At 42.7% G+C, this 26,377-nt stretch overlaps 1 protein-coding gene across 1 annotated transcript in view; it reads right to left on the bottom strand.

Annotated features, from left to right (window-relative positions):
• Positions 1–3,441: 3,441 nt before the first annotated feature.
• LOC149142157 (uncharacterized) overlaps positions 3,442–26,377 on the bottom strand; it is an 83,660-nt gene continuing 60,724 nt past the window's right edge. The window contains exons 4-10 of the mRNA XM_089449921.1: positions 5,977–6,856; positions 5,673–5,872; positions 5,345–5,592; positions 4,297–5,256; positions 4,125–4,205; positions 3,951–4,037; positions 3,442–3,770 (exon numbers count right to left, since the gene is read on the bottom strand). Of these exons, the coding sequence (XP_089306047.1) occupies positions 3,952–4,037; positions 4,125–4,205; positions 4,297–5,256; positions 5,345–5,592; positions 5,673–5,872; positions 5,977–6,489 (2,088 nt within the window). The 5' untranslated portion in view covers positions 6,490–6,856 and the 3' untranslated portion in view covers positions 3,442–3,770; position 3,951. The remainder of the gene's footprint in view (positions 3,771–3,950; positions 4,038–4,124; positions 4,206–4,296; positions 5,257–5,344; positions 5,593–5,672; positions 5,873–5,976; positions 6,857–26,377) is intronic.

Genomic DNA, 26,377 nt, shown 5'->3' with positions numbered 1-26,377 from the left:
TGATCCTTGTTACTCGGAGGAAACACACCATAAGAAAGGAAACCATTATGGCAAATATAAAACATGTAGGCTACCACTGGAAAGATTAGAGTGAAGTTGCACGATCAAGTTATGTCAAAGCTAGAAGCTAATACAAGAATATTTAGCAAGATATTATAGTTCATTATGATGTCACTAGCTCAGATTTGAACTTGGGTAGGGAAAATAAATCCTGAGTTAGAAAGACAGTGGTCATTCCATCCAACAGCTAGAGATACCCCAATTAACATCTCCACAAATAAATAATTTACATACTTAAGGCTCTACTTCTTTTCATAAGATTTGAATCAATAACTTAATGAAACTAAACCTTACATCAACATACTGATTTATTTTTCACTGTAATGAGTATCTAGTTGATTGCTTAGAGGTTTGTTGTGCTTGTGTGATGAATTACCCTTCTGGTTACTTGCTTATGGTGGCCAGCAATTGTTTTCTATGTTCTAGTCTAGTTTCAAGACTTAATTTGTAGAATATTTTAATTTTGATATTTTTAAAGCAAATACTTGAGAACACATAAGGCCAAATTTGGGGTCCCTGGGCTGACTAAGGTCTCGACTCACAAGTGTGCACTTTTCCCTCAGGTTTATATTTTAAATAATATTATTTGATTCAGTGATTATTGGCCTCTTTACATCACTTGAAACTGTAAACATAATTGAAAAAACCAAGCATCCATTATATATATACGCATATACATATGGAGTTTTAAATGTCAAATGATGACCATTGCAGTGAATATGTAAAAGTACCATTGGATAGCAATTTCTACTATAAAACATGTAGGCTACCATGGGTATATAAACAAATATGTCAAAAATATCAATTTCCTAGCTACAGCACTTCACAAGGCATAGATTTCTTGTGATAAATTTCTGCATACATAGGTTTGTTAATCTGTAATACAGTTCCATCCTCTACTGGTAATGTAAGCATCTCTGGGAGTTCATCCAATGATTTGATACTGGGTTCTCCCTCGACAGCAGGTAGGGCCAATATTCCTTGCAATGGCTGCAATACATTTCCATCCTCTACTGGTAATGTAATCATCTTTGGGAGTTGATCCAATGATTGGATTGTGGGTTGTTCCTCGACAGCAGGTAGGGCCAATATTCCCTGCAATGGCTGAGACAGAACTAGTATGAAGTGACCATCATATATAACATGTTATTCAATACAATATGCATGCTAAAAATCAAGTGTATGGATAAACTCATGAGCAGTTTGGGTTACAAGGTTAATAGGAAAAGAAACAACTTGGCATGGTAAATCCTGGGCACTGCTTCTCAGTCATTTCCAACCACCTTGCCAATCACTTGCAGAATTCACACAAATTTTACAGTCGGATAGAATTTTCTTACTTCATTTAGGGTACATCACCCTTAAGCAAGTATGCCAACTTGTATAATCATCAAATCTCTGTAGATATATTGGATTAATGCTTATGTAAGTGCTAAATAAGCTTACTGAGTGGACTGTAATTTGACCACTCTCAGAATATTGAAGGACTTTGATATCGCTGTAATGCTATCATCAATTTCAATGCTGAACAGGGGTTTGTCGAATCTTATAAGCTTTTGCATTAAGATGAATCACATCAGTTCCTCATTTTCCGAATAGGTTAGATAAAAATGTCATAGTGCACAATGAAGCAGTGTCAAGTTAGTGGTTTAGCTCATAGAACAGGAGCAACTCTTCTACCTATATTCCTTTTCTGAAATTTTCCAAATTTCTTCTTCCTCTACCATTCTTTGTATGAGTTGCAAGTGCTTGGGACTCATCATCTTGAAGTTTCTGAAATTTCCCTTTTCATATTAGCCTAGACTCCTCTTGAGTACAGGCAGTCAAATAGTTGATCAAACTTTGGAATTTCCAATCTGCCACAAATGCTTGATACAAATGAATCCCAAGATCTAGAAACTCATTAAGAGTCACAGTCACAAGTTCTGATTCGTCAATATTTCCTCCAATGGCTTTAAGTTGATCTCTTAACTGAGAGATCCCGTTAAAGTTGGGCAGCTAGAGAAAGATTCCCCAGCCCATTTGATCAAGCTTCTATAATGGAACAAAATGGATCAAAGAATTAGTATTGGACAAAAGAAAATTAAATTAATGTCAAGTTGGCTTGATCAACCTATTGGAGGGAAAATGAATTAAATGAAAATTGGAATTTGAATTTAATAGGTCGGCCTAATGTTGGCTCCCTCCTCCGAAGGGACATGTCCCTTGACATAAATCACTATAAATATACACCTATGTTTTCTATGGCTTGGTGGTGATTCTATGAAGCCAGAATTCAGAGATCTACCTTTCTACAGTAAGGAAGACACCCTTAACACAATTCAGATTTCTCTGAGATTGTTTTGAAGACTTTCTTGGCACAGTTCAGAGGAGATTATTATCTCATCATAATTCGGACCTCTGTTGAGGAAGATTATAATGAAGCTATTGTTTGGATACATGAAGACTAGTTCGATCTCCAACTGGGTGTAGTGGAAAACTCAGTTCTAATCATATTTAGTTCAATCATGATCTTGGCACTTGACCCAGTTCAATGTATATTCTAGTTTGGATCTTGTTAAGGCTAGTGCAAAGGATGATCAAGTTCAGTGCTCTGTGGGATCACAATTCAGAGTACCATTATGGTTACAACAAAGCATGTTTTCTGAAGAAGCAAGACTACAAGCCGAGACTTTGTTTGAGCTACAGGACATGCCTGAATCGAGGCTAAGGTTGTATATATGTATCTGAACCGAACCCTTATGCAAGTTACAATATGACTTGATAACGGGCTTATATACATTACAGTGTAAAAGATTGTGGAACTGCTTCGCATAATATTAGCAGCTGAAGTTATGTTTGCATACAGTATATGCATATTGATGACACCTAGTGCTCAGAATAAGACATAATTGTCATCCTGACTGTTATCTATTTTATCTCAATTTTCTTTACATATATATTTGGGTTATTGAATATCATATGACCAAACAGTAATCTTGATCATGCTTCTCATCATGGTGCAATGACTACAGTATACTTGGGATGTTGACAATAACCCTACTTTGTGATGACTCAGATTGGACAATGTCAAATTCAGCTGACAGTATAGTAACTCTTTCCAGGGCCATGACAGCAATGACAATTGGTAACAGAGCTCATAATTGAAGCATTAGAATAACTAAGAATGCAAGTTTCATGTTGACTTGGTTCAAAAGCAACAGGTTCAGAAAACTGCACATCAAGATGCTATAAACCCAAGAGCTTCTTTCTTAAATATGAACACCATAAATAAAATCAGATTTGTTTTGATCATATAACAGATCTAACATTTGAGAATATATTTGAAGAACAATTTAGATTGATGTCTAAAACACTAATTCATTCCCAAATTGTGGTGTGTATACAACATTGTTACAGCTTAGTCTGCAGTATTAGACCAATTACGTGAGAAAATACAGAAACATTGCAATAAAAAGAACCGACAATTGAATTTGTTGAACAATTACAGAGCCATGTGAATTAACTTGACATTCCATGTCAAAGTTCAAAATTTCATGAAACTTCAGGAGAGTAGTGGCATATAATTGAACTTTTACTTTTGCATTGATGAGAGCTCAAACATTCCTCGGTGCTCATCAGGCACCCATATTTTTAATATTGCACTGATGAAGGCTCAAACTTTCCTCAAATTTTGCAGGCACCCATGTTCTCAATGTACCTAGAGCCTTCTGAAACAACACAACATTCCATGTCAAAACACAAAGTTTCATGAACTTTCAGAGAACAGATTATGAAAAAGGTATTTTTATAACAACATAACAATGGAAAAACATAAATATACTTATCATATGATAAAGGGCCACCTGACGACGCCATAATAACCTAGCTTATCTATTATTTGTGCATACCTCATTGATTCCCACTAGAGTTGAAGTCCTTCTGTAGATGATCAGTCATGGTTGAAGATGATGCTTCTCCACTTATTCTATAGTTACCTAGAAAAATGTCAAACGTTATCGCAAAGAAATTTTCTAGAGCATCAAGGTATATGTGCACACACAATGAAAGAGTGTCAAATGTACCTGGCATGGAAAGTAAGGTTGGATGGTCTTGCATCTCCCTTTGGTCTTGGGTTATCGCCATGGTTGGGGATTGTTGCATTGCTGTAAAAATAAACATACCACATGTTAAAGAATAGTGATGATTAAATACTTAAATCTAAAATCATGACTCTATTCAACACATGAAACTAACCTGGAACCATAGAGACGGCATTATTTGATCGATGACGTCCTCGCTTATTGAGGTATCGAAACTCAAATGGTTCATATTCTGATGGATCAACATTTAAATCAATTTCCAAACCATTGTTTTTTCTGCTGCTTCTTCTTTTCTTTGTGGGGCTAAGGAAACTCTTCTTCCTCTTCAAAGATGGATCAAGAGATTCCAATCCAGGTGTGAAGTCAAAATCAGTAACGTGCAAATTATTGGCTTCATCCAACATTTTTTTAAGCATATCAGTCAATTGGATTGTCTTTGCCAAAGTAGTAGGAGGGTTATCTAAAATGAGATGGGTATAGCTAAACAACTCCTCCCTTGCCAAATGAAGTGCCTCGGCATCTGCGTCAACAACATTTGTGGCCATAAGAGTAGCATCGACATCTTCATCATGGTTTTGAGGCTCTATATTGATCTCAGGTGGGTCATTGCATATGTTATCCTCTGCATGCTGATGAAGCAATGGATTTGAATTATCCGATTGGAAATACAACCAATTAACCTTTATGGCATGCTTGCAAATGTTTCCACGGATAGACCATGGACATTCACACGTTATAAAATCCTTACGATACCAGGTGACAAGGTATTTTTTATCTCGATCTGTCTGACTTCTCACCCAATAAGCACGTGTTATGTTCTCATGAGGACAACAATCAGTATCCATAATTTTTCTTGCTCGTTCCACTGATGATTCTAGCTGCTTTTCTCTCTTGTAGTTGTTTAGGAATCCTTCTTCTTTTAAGATTTCCTTGAACCGATAACAAGGTTCAACTGTTGTTAGTAGCATATGCAATAACCAATCCATCCTCCGGGCACATTTTTTCCTTCTATCAGATAGAAATGTTGTTTTTAGGTAACAATGGTATGACTCAACAGCATTATTGGTCTCCTGATTTGCATGAGGAAACTCCCGACAACCTTTCACCCACATACCTAATTGCAAATAGAACGATGTCAGTCTCACTCTATCACCTTTATAAAAGAAAAAAATACATATAATATGAAAAAAATGTTTACTTACGAATCTTATCTCCAGTGACCCAATTCTTGTTGAAATAGTCTAAGAACTTCTCTTCATCTGCAAACTTGATAAAAAATTGATTGATTGCATCTTCCACTTCATAATTGAGAGTGTGTTTCATGATGAAACCTAACTCACTGAACATCTCTTTGGCTTTTATGGAACTAGTGGCCAATCGATTGACATTTTTCAACCAAGCCCTCCGTACATGCCAAACGCATAAGATCACATCACAACCTGTGATCCTCCTGCCATATTCAATGCATTTTAGTGTGATATTTTTAGAAAAAATGCAAGTTTGGTTATATCATGACAATGTTAAAGTTACCTCAAGGCACTGATTTCAGCCAGTGCATCATCAACCATGAAAGCATTGACTTTCCAATCAGGACGGGTTTGGAAACACTTGCGCATGAGCTGCTCCAGCCATATTGCAATATCATCTGATGTGTTTCGTGATGCCACGACCCATGCAACAGGCACCCCGCTTTGTTGTTCATCAAATGCCACGAGTGTATACAACTGATACTGTCATTTTCAACATTACATAAATTCAAATACAAGTTATTAATCATTTTGAATGGATACAACTTAAATAAATATATTCAATAAATCATTGGCATCTGACTTACCCCATATTTGTTTGTGTTAAATGTTGAATCCATGGCTATTAAGCTATTGTGCGATAGCTTGACCATTGTCTCCAACATCCACTTTGTTTGAATCCCTATTATAAAAGGGACCTCCACACCATTGGGCTTTTGGTAAAAGAAAAAATCTTCCCGATGCTTTTGATACCAAAGGTTTACACTCATTTCATCCTTTTTGTGAAGTTGATAATTTCCCTTCGCCAACCTATTATAAATGTTTACAATATCTTTCCTGCATAAGAAGAAATCTCTATCTCGAGTTGCCACATCGATGTCAACATGTCTCTTAACGTGGGTTCTATACACTACATCAATAGGCACTCCCAAAAAGAAACAACTCTCTACATATGCAACAATGTCCCTCGAAAGCCTTGGCCTAAGCAAGGCCCTGGTCTCACCTGAAGTGTCACATTGACCATGACAAGCCCAACCTTCCCCATCTACATGTTCATACATATTGAAAGTTAATATTGCTCTATCAGGAATTTCATGCATAACTTTCACAATAAAGTGGCATTGGCAACCCCTCTTCTGCACAAATGAAGTCCTTCGTTTAGTTGAAAGATTTCCTCTTTTGTCCTCTGGGCCAAATGAACAATAATAGCTAAACCAAAAATTTAAATTGTTAGTACATACAAAGAAAGATAACCGTGGTTTCAAAAGATCTAAACAATATATATTTTAAATACTCACATATCATATTGCAATGCAGCAGTAGATCTTTCTTTTGGTTTACCCTTTGTTTTTCGTACGAATTTACATGGAGCAATAGGATTTTCTTCCTCTCCTTTTATAAAGTCAGCAACTCGTCGTAACGGGATTACAGCAACACGATCAATACCATTGTTTTTTGTATTTATTTCTGTCCAAACCAAGTCTTTATTAGAGAAAGTCATTTTTCCTTTGAGGTCTTGCACCTCAAGATCCATGATATATTGCCATTTCTTTCGCTTGCCCATTTTGAACTAATCTGGTCAAACAATATGCAAGGACATCAAAACCAAAATTTCGATCTTAGCAAGTTATTCAACATATATATAAATATAAAACCTCTTTTATGCTTTTTTTGAGGTCTAAAATATCAATCACTCAATGATGACAAAAATAAATAGCACAAAAGGATGCAAAAAATTTGGGATGCAAGCATTTCCTTTAAGATGTTGCTTTTTGCCTCATTCATTTTCAACAAGGCATTCCTTAAAGGAAAGATTCCTTTGACAACATGAACAGATGCAAAGATTTAGTTACAAAACCGTGTTTTCTGCTTACCTAACTCTGAAGCATCCCGCAGAAATTATTAAGTATTATAAAGAGAAGACACATCATATACTTAGTAACAACTGGGGTATCCCAGTGTGTCAAAATAAAGGTACACATAAGATTCCATTGCTCAACTCAACCAGATTTTGATAATATATTTGGATTACTGCATGCCAGACACCTTGTTTAATAAGCTTCATTTTCCCATGAAGATGCCAAAATATTATGTCAATTTTTTTGACTGAAATGTTTACTGTGACTATGTGGTGTTGATGGTCTGTCAATTTCTTCCTCCAACTAGTCTTGAAATAAAACCAGACAGGGGCATGCCCTTCAAACTTGATATTTGAACCTGGGCCATCATTACAGCAAGTGCTCCAACTTGTGACTAGACCACAGCCTGGTGGACATATTTTGTCAATTAATTATGAATATTTATGTGCTGGTCTGCTTTAAAAAATTAGTACTGGCAATATTTTTTCTCTACAGTATTTCTTTTGTCAATTGTATTTCTTTAAACTGTGCTTGGGATGGGGGTGGCACAGTGGGAGGGGAAGCAGTCTATTCAAATTTCAACAGTTTTCTCCAGATTGCTTCCCACTTTGAAATTGCATTGTCTGATTTGTACTTGTTTAACTTGTGGGTTCATATATTTTTGAATGCATATAGCATTTCCAAGTTTCCTTATTGACAAATCTCAAGGGGTGTACCCTTACATGTTTTGCACCAATGCTTTGTGCAAAGGTCTGAAAAATATTTTGTATTTGAAGATCACTCTATTTTTTTGAAGTTTCCATTTTTCTACCTGGCAATTAAAATGAAGCTGATATAAGTTATTCATTTTCTTCAGGCAATGTCTAATTGATCTGGCATTATGAATTTAAATCATATCAGGAAGAAAATAGACATAAGTTTCCAAATCATGCTTATTTTCCTGTCCTGGACCTGCTATTGACTTCATCTGGTGTTTCTAGAGCAACTGGCAATGCAGGCTCGAATATTTTCCCATTTTAATTATTATTTTTGCTAATTTGGTCCCAGTTTAGACCACCAAAGTTTTCTCAAATTGTTTAAATCTTGGATTCCATTCCTTCATAAAGTTGTTATACAAGACACTTTTAACCATGAAAGAAAGAAAGCGTCATTTACTCTATCTCGCACACTCGTTAAAGAAATTTCTCTTTAAAAATTTAGCATAGAGTAATTCCAATTGTTTATTTCTGGTAAACTAGCTCTAGTACCATCCTAGAATTCTTCTTCTAAATTCCCCAAGTAAAATGCTAATATTCACATATAAGGTGCAACTTCTGCATTTAAATATAAGATTTTCACTACTACTGTTCATGCAAACTGGAATATGACCAAAACCATGCAATGAATTACCTTAGATTTCCTTGCCATTACAGTGTGATTGTCTATTATGATCTTATAATCTAGGTACTCTTCCCCAAGCATGTTGAATTTTGACACAGGGCAACAGGACTTTGTGTATTAAAATGCTCCCTCTAGATCAAATCCATCCTTTATCTGAGCTGGACTACTCCAGCCCTGACAGCTTCACTGATTTCAAGCATCTTTTATATTGTTTTGGTGCTCCTCCTTTGCAAGATCTTCAGAAGTCTTCCTATCTTAGATCTTCAGAGTATCATCTTCATTGACTACCCTCAATCTAGTCAGATGCTTCCCAAAATTACAGAGATAGTTATTATCCCACTAATTACAGAGGTAGTTAATATCCCACTAATTACAGAGGTAGTTATTATCCCACTAATTACTTAGAAGTTAGAACTGCATATTAAAAATTAAAATTTATGCAGGTTAGTTATTGGCTGGGTTTTTGGCTGGGGAATATGAACCCACTTGCTGGTGGATTACCACTTTGTCACCCTGATCCAAGCTAAAGTAGGTTTTTGGTTGGGAAAGGGGAACCTGCTAACACCATCCCCAAATGTGACGGTTCACATCATTCCTGACAAATAATTTTCTCCCCATATAGTCCATTCATACCCTGTAAGTTCTATCAGAGCAAAATACAGTAAACTTTAGCAGTCATTCTGATCTATCAACTCAGTTATTATTAAATTTTGTAATCCAATGAAGTAATCTGCTGGAAATGAATGCCATCATGTGTACTGTTTTTAGCTATCTTTCTTTGTTCTGTAAATCATATGCATTGCAGGAGTGTGTATCTGTCATCTTCAACATTATTTTCATTGCATAATTTGCAATTCTTTCATTCCAAGGGTTTATTGGTGTAGTCAATTGGGGACTCTTGCAACGAAGGTTATGTAAGGTAATTTTGTGAATATTATCTTTGTATTCCCACTATAAAAACCTTTGTAGGTGCAGAGGAGGCATCAAGCTTGAGGAGAATTCAATTTCTGTTATAGCTCTTTTTTGGCAGTTAGGGGCTCAATACTGCTAGGACAATGTACCCATTAGGGTAAGGGAACCCTCAAAGAACTTGATCCTTGTGATCTAGGTTTCATTTCCATAATTGTGTTTCTAATAGAAAATAAAGCAAGCATACTATATAAAAGTTAACCATAAACACAAGATGCTGGGTTTCTCTAAGCTACTGCATGTTGTTCATCGTGAAATACTGAAGATTAAGCAAACAGAGAAATTAGTGCCTGAAATGGACTACACACCGAGTTCATGTATGGGTAAGAAGATTGTTCCTCACTCGCAGCAGAGCATGTTGTTTGTTCATTGTTAAGAAATTTGAAACCAATATAAAACGATTTAAGGAATCACTAGCCCATTACAGGTCCAATGGGCAGTTGAACAAAGAGAATGAGAACGAAATTAAAATGAGTGGTAGTTGGGCTGCAGATCGAACTGCGGGAAAACAATTCGTTACGCATGAACAATATGGGGAATAGCTACAAGCACCTGAAGCCATTCTCTATATGGTATACATGCAAGCAGATCGAGGATGTAGGTTTGTTGACGCATCGCTCGATTCTCCTTGCAAAATGAACCGAGAGTATAAACATAAAAACAACCACCACAGGGAAAGGGAGGACATCGAGTAAACGATTAAAAGAAGACATAGACAGAGGATGCAGCAAATAGCAATATGCAGCTAGCAGCTGAGGTTGACAGTGAATTTCACGGCTCTGATAGCGAAGGGTACCTGCGCGCTGAAGAGTTCCTGGCCTCCGAGCTGCAGAGCGGTACCTCAGCACAGCGGAATCGCAATTCAGAGCGGAAGTGAGCTGCAGAGCGGAATCGCGCCGGTTCGAAATGGTCAATTCAGAGCGGGAAGTGAGCTGCAGAGCGGAATCGCGCCGGTTCGAAATGGTCACCCGCGCGCCATGAATTCCAGCTCGTCGCTGATGGGTCAGGGATGTCAGGCGGTTTAACTGCATTCTGATTTTTTTGTCAGGGAATGCAGGGAAGAATGCAGGGAATGTCAGGGCTGTCAGGGGAGGGTGGCGGAGAAAGAGGGTGGCGGAGCGGGGAGATGGTGGTGGAGGGTGGAGAGTTTACCGATCGCCGGAGCCGGACGATTTTCCGGCCGGTGCCGGAAAAGGGGCCATTCTACAGCCTCCGTAGACTACTCCACGTGACTTTTTTAGTTACTTATTTGATAGGGGCCACCCAATAAGTCAAATGAATACGTTAGTGACTCGACTGACAAGGACCCTTTAGGGGGCTCGACTGATAAGGATGCGTAAGCAGGCTCGACTGTTAAGGATGCGTAAGCAGGCTCGATTGTTAAGGACCCTTTAGGGGGCTCGACCATAGGACCTTTAGGTACTCGACCATAAGGGAGAGGGAGAGGAGAGGACCCTCACCATATGAATAGTGAGTGACTCCGTCCCTTTAGGGGGCTCGACTGATAAGGATGCGTAAGCAGGCTCGACTGTTAAGGAGAGGACCCTTTAGGGTGCTCGACCATAAGGGAGAGGAGAGGAGAGGACCGGCAACGGGGCTCGACTGATAAGGACCTTTAGGTACTCGACCCCAAGGATGCGTAAGCAGGCTCGACTGTTAAGGACCCTTTAGGGGGCTCGACCATAGGACCTTTAGGTACTCGACCACAAGGGAGAGGGAGAGGAGAGGACCCTCACCATATGAATAGTGAGTGACTCCGTCCCTTTAGGGGGCTCGACTGATAAGGATGCGTAAGCAGGCTCGACTGTTAAGGAGAGGACCCTTTAGGGTGCTCGACCATAAGGGAGAGGAGAGGAGAGGACCTTTAGGTGCTTGACTGTTAAGGATGCGTAAGCAGGCTCGACTGTTAAGGAGAGGACCTTTAGGTACTCGACTCTTTTTTTACTTATTTGGGGGGGCCAATAAGTAAACCCAAGAGGGAGAGGATGCGTAAGCAGGCTCGACTGTTAAGGAGAGGACCCTTTAGGGGGCTCGACTGATAAGGATGCGTAAGCAGGCTCGACTGTTAAGGCCGCCATCACCTTTAGGTGCTCGACCATAAGGACCTTTAGGTGCTCGACCATAGGACCTTTAGGTACTCGACCATAAGGGAGAGGGAGAGGATGCGTAAGCAGGCTCGACTGTTAAGGATGCGTAAGCAGGCTCGACTGTTAAGGACCCTTTAGGGGGCTCGACCATAGGACCTTTAGGTACTCGACCATAAGGGAGAGGGAGAGGAGAGGACCCTCACCATATGAATAGTGAGTGACTCCGTCCCTTTAGGGGGCTCGACTGATAAGGATGCGTAAGCAGGCTCGACTGTTAAGGAGAGGACCCTTTAGGGTGCTCGACCATAAGGGAGAGGAGAGGAGAGGACCTTTAGGTGCTCGACTGTTAAGGATGCGTAAGCAGGCTCGACTGTTAAGGAGAGGACCTTTAGGTGCTCGACCATAAGGGAGAGGAGAGGGAGAGGAGAGGGAGAGGAGAGGAGAGGAGAGGAACTTTAGTTACTCGACCATAAGCCCCCCCACCCAATAAGTAAACCCAAGAGGTACGTTAGTGACTTTTTTAGTTACTTATTTGAGAGCCCAATAAGTAAATTGAAAAGAGGAGGTGGGTGATTCTATTCTGGTTCCTATCTCGAATGACGTAATTACGTATATAATGAATGCCGACCAAGACAATGAGTAAGTGACTGCTGAAATGGTGGTAGTTAGTTATATATGAGCATGTGGTAGTTTAGGTTCAGTCAGTTCCTTGCACTAGGAAGCGCAAGCCCCTCCGGGACCTTGCTTTCCTAACGTCAAGCAAGCCCTGCCGGACCTTTCTAGAATACTTTTATAAAGACCCAGCACCCGTTGACCTTGTACCAGTATATCCATAACCCCTAGCAGTTGTTTCGGATCCTACAAATGCAAAGGTAGCATCTGAGCAAGCCCCAGCAACTAGCAAGCCACCAGCCACTACCCTCGCTCGCCTAGTAACCACCAGCATATCCACCAGGAGCACAGTAAGCAGTTTAAGTAGGAGCAGCATCCTGAGGTCTCGCTTGGTAGGAAAGGAAAGGGGTATCGCTAGCTGGTTTGTGCGCCATGCACCTCTTATAGTTAGTCCGCCGGTTAGCCCTCGTCCTGCTATTCCATTCCGCTGGAGACCTAAGCTGATATAAGAACTACATTGATAGGAACATCATTCTAAGTTGGCGGCCCTGAACGACTAGGTTTCCCAGTTAAGCACCGTTTGTTACCCGCACTTCGGCCTGGAATATCGCCATTAGACCGAGGGAAAATAGGGGCGGGTCCTCTGAGGTTGGTGCTGGTTCTGGTTCAAGGTCATCATCTCAATCACCCGTATCTGGGACTGGCACAGGAGTGGTGGGACCTAGGGCTGGATCTCTATCACGAACAGAAGCTCCTTCTGAAATGCAAATAATGGCTTCAAAAGGCCTTTGCGTGTGTTTTAAGGTCAGTTCATGCCGCTTCATGATATCTGGTCTGGAGACTAAGGCAAAGGAGCAAGCAGCAAAGCTAGCAGATATCGTTGCAAAGTTATCAGTTCCCACCCGTATTTTCCTAGTTTTTTACCATCTAACTTAAGCATCTGAGCCAGGAGCAACACCAATAGCATAGGTAGCAACAGATAGAACAGCAGTAGTTTCATTAGCAGATTCAGTCTTCATGCTTAATAGCCCTGTTACCTAATATATAGGATGTCTTCATTATGTGTAGAAAGATGGATCGATAGTCATTTTTCCGAGTCTCACCTTTTTCACTATGTCGCCCGGCATCATACCTTCTAGATCAAGAGACATAGCCCACGGCCCTTATAGGTCCAGTTTAAGAACCACCACTGCCTATATCTTAATCCAAACCAACAGCATCACAGCTAGCACCTCGCCCAGATCAAAAGATATTCCCTTTATCCAAGTAAGCAGCAGAGGAAAAGGAAGTCTCACCGCCAGCAATGAAGACAGAGGCAGTTCCGGTACCAATTTAAGATCCTCTAGTTCCAGAGCAAGCAAAGGCAGCTAGAATATAGGCAGAGGGTAAAAGTATCCGAGCCAGAACATAGGTAAGAGCAACAAAGGCAAAGACCACATATTGAAGAAGAAAGGCATTTGAAGACGTTCAAGCCAATGTTTGGTACGAAGTCAGCAAGCTATGGGAAGCAACCAGCCAGCCAATCCCAGCAAGAATCAAGACCGGACATCCGATCCAGCCGTACCTGCCTTCCCAAGTAAGTCTAACCAAGCAAGTGCAAATGACTAAGTGCTGCTTCTAATGACTAAGTGCTGCTTCTTATGACCAAGTTCAGCTTGACGAACTAAACCGAGAGTGAGGCTAGAATGAACAACTATACAAACAACTATAGAGCGGTTGAACGTGAAGTAGTGTCTCAGTTAGTGAAAACACCACCCAAAGTACTTATACGCAAGCAAGGTAGGTCACCAGTGCAAGTAGTAAACTAGGCAGGCTGCGTAGCGTTAAACCTTTTACAATGTCGCTCGCTTGAACCGGCTTCACGAACATGAATGACTGGGTTCGAACTGTAAGGATAGGGGGTCAAGAATATCAAACAAAAGATAGGCTCGTAGAGAATCAAATTATAAAGGTAAGGGTATAACTAAATAATATGAAAATATAGCGTATATGAAAGGTATACCAACAAATAACATATATAAATACCCGCATAAACCGGTTCGTTTTCTTCTCTTCTCCTCTCCTCTCAGGCAGAAAGGTCGGTATCAATTAGTTCGATGAAGGCAGTTCGGTCGATGAAGACGGGTAGTTCTAAGGTCGCAGGTCGGGTCGAAGCAGTCGGGCGGGATCAGCAGTCAGGAAGGTGGCAAGGGAGAGGAGGTAGAGATAAGATCTCAGGAAGGAAAGAGATAGAATAGATTGAAGCAGATAGAAATAGAATATCAACGGACGGACAGGTAGCAAGATAGATAGACGGGCAGCAAGAGAGAGACGGACAGTCAAGAGAAAAGAGATCAGGAGATAGATCTCAGGCAAGCAGCAATCGATCTAGCAGGTAGGTTCGACTGGTGAGCTTAAGGTTCACTGTGGACTTCAGATTCCACTGCTCGCTTTTAGAAACTGGGTGATTCAATAACTAACTAACTAACTGTGGGGGGCTTAAGGTTCACTGCTTCAGGTGGAGCTAATTGGGCGTGATTCAATAACTGAGGGCTGGCTGTTGGGAACTGGGCTGTTGATAACTACTGGGTGATTCGATAACTGTGGGCTGTTGGGAATGAACAACTGGGTGTGATGATCACTCACTGCGGGCTTTAGGTTCACGTCGTGTCTCTCTCGTCTCGTGGCAGAACTAAATCTATCTCGTATCGTGTCTCGCTCGATGGGGACATAATATGCACTTGACCAACGTCGGGCAGGATATGCACTTGCTCGACCAGCGGATCAAAAGGGATAGGACTCGTCGTCGTAGCTTCCCTTGCTCCTGCGGATGGTCCTTAGAAGCTTTCCCTTTACCTTATATTGTTTAACTGCCAAATTGCTTGGGTGGGATTATGGTTCATCAGAGAGCCTTGTTGGGATGGATGGGACCAGGCTTCAGACTGTTAGGAGATGGATGCCCAATCCATGGAGGACTTTCTCTTATCAGCAGAAGCGGCACCGAATGGACGATCCCAGCAAAGGCGACCTACGACGCCAGCCACGCCTTCCTTTAAACAGCTTCTGAACTACTAGGAGTGAAAATTGGAGTTATAGCGGGAGATAATAGGGAAATCTAGATAGAACTGCTTCTTATGCACAAGGTTACAGGCTTCATCTTCTGCTGATAGGTTGAGGCTCCTAATTAGAACAAGGACGTATTGATGCGCGTAGAGTATGTGAAAACGCCGATATGCAACACGTAGATATGTGATATCATATATCAATGTATTGATTTGTTTATCTGTAGTTCCAGTAGTTTTTTTCTTCAAACTCTTCGGAATATTCCGATCCGGATCAAAAATGATTGGAATAGATGGCTCAGTGGCTTAGCCGGGCTTCGGAAGGACTGAAGCGAGAAGGGAGGAAGGTGGAATTTGGGTGTACTTGCCATGGAAAGGTTAAACGTCTCTATGCGACATCGTAGATCGATTCCTTCCCGTCAAATGTCGTCTGTTGGCTGCCATAAGCATTGGTCCCCCTCTAACGAGACCTTTGGTGTGGTGCCCCTATAACAATTAGACCTGCAAGCAACTTGCCTTTCTCTCTAGCCTCAACCTCAAAGCCAAGGGAAACGATAGGAAAGGGTATAGTTAATGAAAAAGAATCTCCATTTCTGTGCCCCGATTGGGAGAGGGATTATGATTCATCGAACCCATAAAAAAGAGTTTGTTACAAAGGTGCGAAGCCGCTTGTCTTTCCGAGGGCAAGGCCCGGAGGGACTCGATTGAGGTTACGAAATTGAGGCCCGGAGGGCCCTTACTTCTTCATAGGGGTCACTCACTATTCATATGGTGAGGGTGAGGTAACGAACGCTCGACCCCCGCCATCGATTTATTGCTCACCTTCCCACTATTTACCCACCCACCCCAATCCCCGGGGCCCGGAGGGCCCTTACTTCTTCATAGGGGTCACTCACTATTCATATGGTGTGGGTGCGTTAGCACACTCGACTGTCCAGGAGAGGGATTTATCGCTCACCTTCCCCAAAGAAGTGAGGGACTCGACTGAGGTTACGAGGTCGAGGGACTCGACCGAGGTACCGAGGGAGAGGAAAAACGCCAAATTCAATAAGTTTTTTTCAATCTGTCCCAACAAAACAAGCATGGATTCAATTCAACGGGTTGTGTCTTTAGAGTCAACGGGCTCTCTTCTACCTCAACTACAAACAGTCCACCCCTCCCACATCCACAGGAAAGCAAACAAGCTCGCTGACAGACTGGCAAACGAGGGGGTGCACTTGGTACAGGGAGACCTAGATCTGGATTGGGATAGTACTCCAAATAATGAGCTCAAACAAAATTGCCTTCAAATAAGCATAGAAGACCTCAATCACCCGGATGGGGTGCCAGGGATGAAAAAGAAATCCCCCGTACCACCATCCACCTGCAACAATCACACACTACAGGCAGCAGACGACGACACGGGGGTGGTACCGTGTGAAGAGGCAGATAACCCTTCAGCTCTGTATGGGACTCCAGCTCGCCTGTCGGGACGCAATGAAGGAAACAGACGGACGGTGGCTCACCAGGACATACCCGTGCTTAGTAATGAAGAGGAGAGGACGCATCGAAATGACAGACCTTCCTCTGATGATGATATATGGGAAGTGGCTGGACGACATGTTACTTACCATCCATATAGTATGCTTCGACATGAGGATGCGAAGTCCTAACCACTAGACGAAAGGGAGCGTGTACTCGAGTGTACTCGGGGCTCGCCCACTTTCCAGTTAAACCTGCTTCTCCTCTTTCAAGTTTAGCAGAAGGAACCTCCTCACCTACTCTCCCCGATGATCCGGTGGAAGCGGTTGAGGCGGAAAGGCGGCAGCCAGCCCAATCTCTTAGATACAAAATTGACTCTATTTAGTTCGACCCAACGTTGTTGGCATTGGATCTGAGGGCTTGAGAAATGACGCTACCGCTGTTTATGTAAATAAAACAACTCTTCCCGCAGACTCTGTTTATAGATAGGACTCCAAGGGCTACTTCCTCGCCAACCTTCTTTCTTATCTTTAGTACCAGAATCGGAGATAAACTTTTGACGTAAACCCGGCCTTGGAACAGAGGTGAAGAAGCGCAATTCCCCAAAAAAGCTCGCACCGGAGATAGCTGTCACTCCACCTATTTCCAAATAGAAGGATAACAACGGTTAGGAGGCAAAACAAGTGAGCTTCGAGTGGGACTCGAGACAAGCGATCTCCACTCACACAAATATTATGTATTTCCCTACAAATACGACAACAAAGAAGTAGTAGTGCCCGTTCTTCCAACAAATCCATTCTCGCTCTATCGATCGACCGACCCTAAACCTCCTCCTTATGTCGGCCTTATCGCATCGATATTGGTATGCGAACAATGCTGTCCAGCCTTAGACCTTCCTTCGCGCTTTCCTTTCCTTTGGACCAACGCACCCTTTCGATAAACCCTTTTGACACCAACGAACTAGAAGGATAGAGCTAATTTTTCTTTCACTGTCGATGGAGGAGGCTTGTCAACTCAACACAGTGATTGATGGATTGCCCACCCGTTGTTGCGTACTGTGGTAACAGAGAATTGTTTCATTTTTCAAAAAGGGGGGGCTTTAACTGCTATCACCTCCCCAGACCCAGAACTTCTACGCTCAATTAGCTGTCAGGGCCCTATTTAATATATTTATCCTACCCACTCGGATCTACGCAGCGCACATCTAGGTGGAATGCACTGTCCATGGTATTGTCTCTCGTCTGTATTAAGATTAAGTAACGTATTGGCATCCATTGATCCAACGGTCATCTCTAACATAGATAGTGATGCGCAGTAATAGATAGTATAGTATAGAGGAGGAAACGGGACGTATAGTATAGATTATATCTGCTGACGTCGCTCCAATGCACGATAGCTTTATTTATATATGTCATTACGACGCCTTCCCCTTGAAATGCCCGATCTACTCTACCTCTACATAGAAATGCACAGTAATCCGCGCCTTAAGGAAGCGTTAGCTAAGAAAAGAGGCAAGATCAGTAACTCGAGATAGTCTTTATTCTCTCTCTTTATCCCGAACGAATAGAAAGTAAAGTAATAATATAAGTAACATAACTTTTAGCACACCTTTAATTAATGCTTATTCCTGTCACCTTTAATGCACCAAGGAAGTTGCTAGTTAAGTCGCTATTGGCTATCCCACATGCGTGCCTTTCTTTCTTTATTGTGCCTAACTATTGTCTACTGGCTTATGTCTATCCCGAAAGTCTATCCCGTCTCTCCCGAAAGTAAGGGATACATAAAGAAATCTGCTGCCTTCTACTGAGGTCTACTGAGGTAGGGCTTGAGGATGGGAACTAACTAAAGGATGGGAACTAATACCAATTACCAATGAAGGATGCGAGTGGGTAACCCCAACGAGAGGGAAGGTCTTTAAGCGGGTAACTAAATGCCACAGCAGATAATAGAAGCAATGCATTACCGTGCTTTCAGGTGTAGGGACAGTCAGGGAAGGGAAGGGAGGTGGTGCTTATTAAACTTCACGTTATATACGTTCTTATACCGTTTACCTATTGCATTTGATTAGCAAGGGCTTTATTTAGAGGATTTATTGCCCCAACATATGAAGAAAGGCGGGGCGAAACAACTGATTAGGTTCACTGAAATGGACGAGAGGAGATGGACCCTAGTTACCAACTTATTAGAGAGAGAGGATATGGCCCCCAGGTGAGAAAAGAGAAGAAGGACACGTTCATTCATACCCGTCCGTTCATTCCCCCGTTCAATCAGACCCCGAAGAGAATAAGTTTGTTCCCCATCACTGGCCGAGAAGAGATGATGGCCCCCACGTTTTCACCAGATGAGAGAGGAGAAGTACACCATCGTTACTACCAGAATCACAAACAAGCCAAGTACATTACACGCTAGAACTAGCCTAACCTATACCTGTGAATAACATCACACCTATTACGATTTACCACAACTAGTTATATATGTATATATACCTTTTTAGTATAATATGCAAAATACGGTGCTAAATAACAGGCACGCTTCACGTTAGAAGTTCCACTGTAGTCATGCCCTTCGTACTTGGTCACTCTTGGGAGCAACCAAGCACTGCGGGAGGGATGAAGGGCATCTGTTGATGGCTTGAGCTAGCACTTGCTCGTGATCGGATGGGAGTATTATTCAAAGTTTCTGGAGTCTGGGACTTAGCTGGACTTCTTTCTTTGCTATGTCTTGGCTCATTCCCTCGGAGATGAGCTTCTATGCTTGGAGCAGGGACGGAGTCACTCACTATTCATATGGTGAGGGATTTCCTTTCTCATCTCTTCCTCTTTGCGGATATTCTAATAAATCCTGTGCTCTGCTTCCACCCATGCCTTAGAACCTTTGACAGGAGGTCTGACAGGCGATGTAGGTGGTGCCACTTTATCCTTCTTTGTCAAATCCAGCATATCTTGGCGGGAGAGAAGTCGGCAGTACTTCTCTTCATCCTTGTCTGAGAGGTGATTGTATGTTCATTTAGCATCCGTCTTGCCAAGTTCATGAATGATATTCAACGGATCATGCCTCCTAAATTGAGCTTGTCCAAGCCAGAAATTTCCCATGAAGCCCTTGGCTTGCTCAATGTCCTTAGCCTTTGTAAGCTTGTAAGCTCCGATCTGGATTGGATGCTTAGGCCAAGCAACCTTCTTCCTTCTCTGCATAACTGCTGCAAATCCATTGTCATAAGTCTGAAAGATGAGTTCTCCCAGCACCGCATCTGTCAGGAATGTAGTAAGGGAATATATGAGGTGCCATGATAGCACCATAGATTATGAAATACACTCCGTGAGTGTTCACATACCAATCCCCCACTGTGCCGATGTACTTCCGAGCATTCTCTTACATGTATGGGACAGGTGATCCTTGAACTGCCTTGAGCAGTGGGATAATGAAGTGGGAGATGATCTCTGTATAGAAAACCTTGTACTTGCGCTCCCATAGCATATGGCAATAAATGTGCACAGGATGGCATTTGGGAGTCCATCTCCAACTCAGTGCAGGAAATGTGTTCGAAGCACACACCGCATCCATAAAGTAAGAGCTCATATAGAAACCTGTGACTTGTGCACTCTTTCTGATCTGATTGATAGCCAAACTCATACTATCTGAAAGTATAGTGGCCCAATTGAGTATGGTGCCATTGGTCGAGATCTCATGGATGAGCGGTGCCCATGAACTCTTGAAAAATCTTCCTGATTTCCTTCCGTATAATCTGCAGAGTAACAAGATAAGCAATTGATATGGTCTCCTCAGAGTTGCTGTGCGGGAGGCTCCTTGATCATTCTTTGCTATTCTGGCTTGAGTAAGCTTCATCTTAGCTATGAGAGATTCTGCTGGATTGTCTTTCTTTGCCTTGGTCATCCATTTATCATTCACTTCCAACTCCGGCTGTGGCAAGTGGTATCTCTTCTTGATCCCATCATATTGATATGAAGCCATGGGCCTTCTTTGATGGTTGAGGATGAGCCTTTTATCTGTATCTGCTGCCTTTATGAGCTGGGAGATTATCTCTTAGCATGGTAGGACAGCTGGGTGAGCAGCTATCTGTGGGAGTCTGCTCCTTGCAATGTTCCTGTAGATCTGAGCTTCTTCCGCTGCTTCATGCTCGTCTGTAACGGGGAAGTATTTATGTTTTAACATTCAATAGACTTCTGGCCAAGCATAGGATATTGAATCACCAACAACACATTCTGTATCTCCACACAATATGGTGAAAATATCCCCCATTGTGTTCTCCTCTTGCATCTCTTCCGGTGTTTGCACAGGTTCAGTCTTCTTCTTCTTAGTGGCCTTGGGTGCCATTATCCTGTACCTGCACAAAACACAGTATGATAACCTCACCCCTCCCTGTCAAAGTGGAAAATTCAGGTCCGTAGGTCTTGCGCTTCTGAGGGCAAGGAAGAAAAGGTTTCGTCTCAGCCCACCAGCCCAAGAGCAACCAAGCCAAGTACCTGCCGATGCTCTGCCTCACCCTTGTCAAAGTGGGGAAATTGAAGAGCGAAAAGGTGGCGTATTGGAATGACCCTGACCTTGTGCAAAGTGGGTAAATTCAGTACAGAAAGGTGGCCTTGGTAGCTGGGAAATTGAATAGTGAAGGCCTTAAGGTCAGTGCCGATAGACAGGAAGGAGTCATTGCCAAGCCAGGTGTCCTTTTCGGGAGTCATTGCCAGTCCTAGCCATACAGTAAGTAATAACCAGTCGTAGCAGGAGCCTTAAGGTCATTGTCACCAGTATCAGAGCAGCAGCCATAATATCATTCTAGTCAGTGCTACACCCTCATTGACATAAGGTCAGGCCATACAGCTAGGCATTGCCAGTCCTCATAGCCTTAAGGTCAATGTTGATAGCCATTTGTCTTAAGCCAATTGTCTTAGCCGATAGTCTTAGCCAGGAGGCCTTGCCAGCCGGTACTAGTCAGCCAGTCAGAGCCATAGGGGCAGGCTGCAGTTGTCATTGCTTTAAGTTCATTACTTATAGTCTTTTCTCATTGCCAATAGCCGCTAGTTTATCCAGGAGTCATAGTCGATGCCGCTAATAGCGTACATCTTTGTGGCTGCTTCCAAAGCTACCCATACTACATTTATTAGCTAATGAAAGAAACCTTGAGCTAATATGGCCCAAGTGAAGCTACCTTGACTTATACGGGCTTACAAACAATAGTTCTGGAAGGGATATGTTTGGACCCGGACCTCGTGCCGCTATTAGGCTGGTTATCATCCCAAGCTAGTATGGATGATGGGCTGAGCTGCCTCACCTAAAAGCATACCTACCCTACCTCTTTACTGATTATACTGCCTCTGAGGAAGAGGTAGGCATCCTCTGAATTATGGGCTGGTCATCCGTACCTCGTGCCAGTTGGTGGGCTTATAATCTTTCAACCGGACCTCGTGCTGCTATTGCGACCTCGTAACCTCAGTCGAGTCCCTCGACCTCGTAACCTCAGTCGAGCCCCCTAAAGGGTCCTCTCCTCTCCCTCTCCTTAACAGTCGAGCACCTAAAGGTCCTCTCCTTAACAGTCGAGCCTGCTTACGCATCCTTGGGGTCGAGTACCTAAAGGTCCTCTCCTCTCCTCTCCCTTATGGTCGAGCACCCTAAAGGGTCCTTTCCTTAACAGTCAAGCCTGCTTACGCATCCTTATTAGTCGAGCCCCCTAAAGGGACGGAGTCACTCACTATTCATATGGTGAGGGTCCTCTCCTCTCCCTCTCCCTTATGGTCGAGTACCTAAAGGTCCTATGGTCGAGCCCCCTAAAGGGTCCTTAACAGTCGAGCCTGCTTACGCATCCTTAACAGTCGAGCCTGCTTACGCATCCTCTCCCTTGGGGTCGAGTACCTAAAGGTCCTTATTAGTCGAGCGTGCTTACGCACCCTAAAGGTGATGGCAGCCAGTCGAGCCTGCTTACGCATCCTTAACAGTCGAGCCCTGCCGGACCTTGCCCTCAGAAGCGCAAGCCCTCCGGACCTTCATTTGGCCCAGCTCCCCTTTCAATCTCTCCTTATGTCATGGGAGCCCTCCTTGTGGGTCGATATTTCGCGTAATTACGTATATAACGAATGCATAATGACATATATGCATTCACTCTCTATCGATCGAATCTGGTATGACACATATCTCATTCATGCATAATGACATATATAATGAGATATCTCTTTGTATACGATATTAGGTATGGATCGATTATGAGAGCCTAAAGCGTAAGTCATGAATGAGATATATTATATATGTCATTACATTACATTACATGAGCCATTGAGAGAGATTGGGGTAGTTTTGACCTACTTTGATAGAGATCGTCACTCATCTGATTAGGAGAGAGTGGTTCATTCATTATATAGGGCTCCAGCTCTCTTTCCATCGCAGGTGAAATGTCAGATATATGTGATATCGTTAAGCAGTAGCGATCATTACCGAACATGGAGGCAAGCGGTTTCTTTCTCTCTTTTTTTCGCTCTCATTATCAAACCTTCTCTTCCGGCAAGCGGTATCGATTATTGCCCAACTAGGAGGCAAGCTTTCGCGATCATTACCAAACATGGAAAACCATTATCTCTAAACCTCATTTGTGTAACCAGGCTCTAAGCAGCTTCTCTCCAGTGTAGCGTCCTGTTACTAGTCCAGGATAGATGGGTCTGGGGGGCCCCCGTACAGTGCTGCTGTCTGTCTGTGTTCTGCGGGTTTCCATTGTTAAGGGTAGAAGCGTAAGGCCTATTGTCCAGGGGTATTCGGATAGAGCTTCCTGGGCGGCAGGTTCCCAGAAAGTGTAATGTGTATCCGCTCTTTCTTGTTCACCAACCCCTTTCTTTCGCTCTCCGCTTATGGCTCCACTTCATGCTCTCATTGCTCGGCCCCCGGTCATCATTAATCATTCAAGAAAGAAGTAAAGAGAGCGTTCTGGGTATTTCACTTCATGCGGGGTTTTCACGCTGGGGAGTGCTGGTCAAGAGATCGAATGCTACCTTCCTGGTTCATATTCTCATGCTGGACTGGGTAATGGGGGCTGCTGACTGAAAGCGGGAATGCTTTTTTCATGTCGTACTGGGGGATGCATATTGGGGAATTTGGGTATGTGGGCGTATGTGGGGCAGTAAAGATAGAAAGCATACAGGGCCATCCTTCTTCCTGGGCTACTGGAAAAGAAATTCATGGGGAAAACGTGAAAGTGAGAGTATCAAGGGTATGTAAAAGAAAGCGTTAATGGGTAAGGGTACGCCTCTTTTGTCATCTGGGTCATTGCTTGGTGGGACCGCTCTTCTCGTAAGATTGAGAGGATCAAACCAATTACCACTACTGCTAGCCAATACCCGAGAGAGCAGTGTGTGAGCTGCCGCTAGCCAATACACGGGAGCCAATAGAGAGATGCCGAGAGCCACTAGTTGATGATGCAGTTGTTCGATACAGGTGGCGGTGTATTCTTTCGTCTGTCTGTGAACCGATCGATGTCTTCTTTTGTCTGTTTGGGAAACGATGCACGATGCTTACTTACGTTGATACGCAATTCGAAGAGCTGGGCTAAAGGCCCTGTTGACCGATCCACCCACCCGGTACACGACCTCCCCCGGGAAAAGGCGAACCAAGATCTATTACGTTGTTCTGGTTCGATTTCGGATTGATCTCCTCTGCGGTTCGTGCCGTTGTAAAGTCGATCAGGCTAACGAGGCTAAATGGGTTGTTTCAGAAGAATAATGTATAATTCAGTCCTACTGGCCCCACCTGGTTATACAGTCTTAAGAGCAATAATGAATAAGTAAGCCAACATGCTTTGAAAGTGATTACTCACGTAATATTAGCTAGACCTGGAACAGCTCCTGGGTATGTAACTACTGCTGGGTAAGGAACTGCTATGACTGGGTCGTAAGGAACTACTACTAGTGGGCCAGGAACTGCCGCTCGTGCTGCTACTTAGTATGAATCACTTCATGGAGAAATGATCACATGGGCTTATTTTATTATACCAAACTGGCATTTCCTGATGCCCTCCTCTAAAACAGATATAGCGCTGGGTGGTAGAGGTGTGGGACCCGAGTAACCAAGAGACAAGTACGCTTCCTGCTGCCGGTTCATCTTGCCACTAACAGCACCAGGCCATGTTGCATTATATAAGTGAATATGAAACAATGAGAGAAGAAACTACCAGCATGTAGTACTGGCATCTCCTCTTGGATTACACTAATTGACACGAACTAGAGCTTCATGCACCGACTAAAGCTTCCCTGACTATACTTCCTTTTCATGCACTGACAGGAGCTTCGTTGTATCTGAGCCAAGTATTCCAACCGATGATCCCAGCTGATGATCCCCCATGAGCGTAGTATTCCAGGAGCCCAGGGAAGCAAATCCCGGTAGCTAAGCTGATTAGCCCGTAATAAAATAGATTTCTGTGCCCCGATAAAAAAAAAGAATATCTGACCCGATCACAAATTGTTTTTATTGGACAAACATGGCGAATCGAGTGAAAGCCTATTGAACTGGACTAGCTTCAGTGCATTAAGCTGCATGGACTGCCTATGAACTGTAGAGAGTGAAAGAGAGAGTGAAGGCCATACAGTAAATCCTACTAGAGAGAATCTAGCTTCAGTCTTAGTAACTTGCCCTAAGGTATTAGAGAGAGACTGCCTTAATTAAGGTCTTGCTTACGGTAATAGCTCTACGGTACGGTAAATAGACTTAAGGTCTTGCCTCCGCTTCCGTATTAAGCTCTAAAGACTTCCAAAGGTCCACTTTAGAATGCCTTAAGCCTACGCCCAGGTCACTTAGCCCGTAGATACTTGCCAGAGACTTACCATAGCCTCCTCAGTCCCCTCTGGCCGCACCTTCCCGGCCAGCCAACTCAGAAGACTAACCAGCATCGCTCAATCATTCACTATTGAGTATCAGTTCCTTGCGTAGCGTCCTACCCCTGAAGATGTTTTGTTAGTTGTGTCTGTTGTAGTAGCGCCCCACATCGAAAGTGCAATCAATTTGCTCACAATCAATGCCTTTCGCGTCGACATGTCTGTTGTTTAGCCAGCTTAGAGAAATGAAATATTTCTTTATATATGTTGCGGTAGTTTGAAATGAGATGTAGAATTTCAGGATGAAATAACTAGAATTGGTAACTAGAGATATTGTAAATCAATCTCATTATATATGTAATTACGCTGACGCATCGAACGTACTCCCATAGTACTGCTACCTCCGCTGCTTGATCATTCACTGGCTCTGGATCAGAGACACGGCCAATCAAATAAAATGCAACTGATGTTCGATCTCGATCAATTGGTTCCTCAGCTGAAACCACCGGAGCTCCCGGCTCTGCCACCTATGTATATGCTTGCTTTGATGCTTAAATTCCAATGAGGTGATGCTTATGATTTGATAGCTCATATAGGTGTCATTATAAATAGTAAGGCCTTTATGGTTTCTGGTAGCGGGCAGAGTAGCCTTTCCTTGCTGCTGATTAAGAATATGGTGAATCAACTGCTTCGGGGTCAACAAATGGATCTGGGACTTATGAATTTATATATGAATTTCGCGCAGTAAGGAGCCTTTGCCTTCCCTATTGCCTATGCC

This window comes from Pinus tabuliformis, chromosome X, assembly GCF_031772625.1.
Source record: "Pinus tabuliformis cultivar Carrire ecotype Pingquan chromosome X, CPIR1, whole genome shotgun sequence".
Lineage (NCBI taxonomy): Eukaryota > Viridiplantae > Streptophyta > Pinopsida > Pinales > Pinaceae > Pinus > Pinus tabuliformis.
This window is presented reverse-complemented; position numbering and strand designations above follow the sequence as displayed.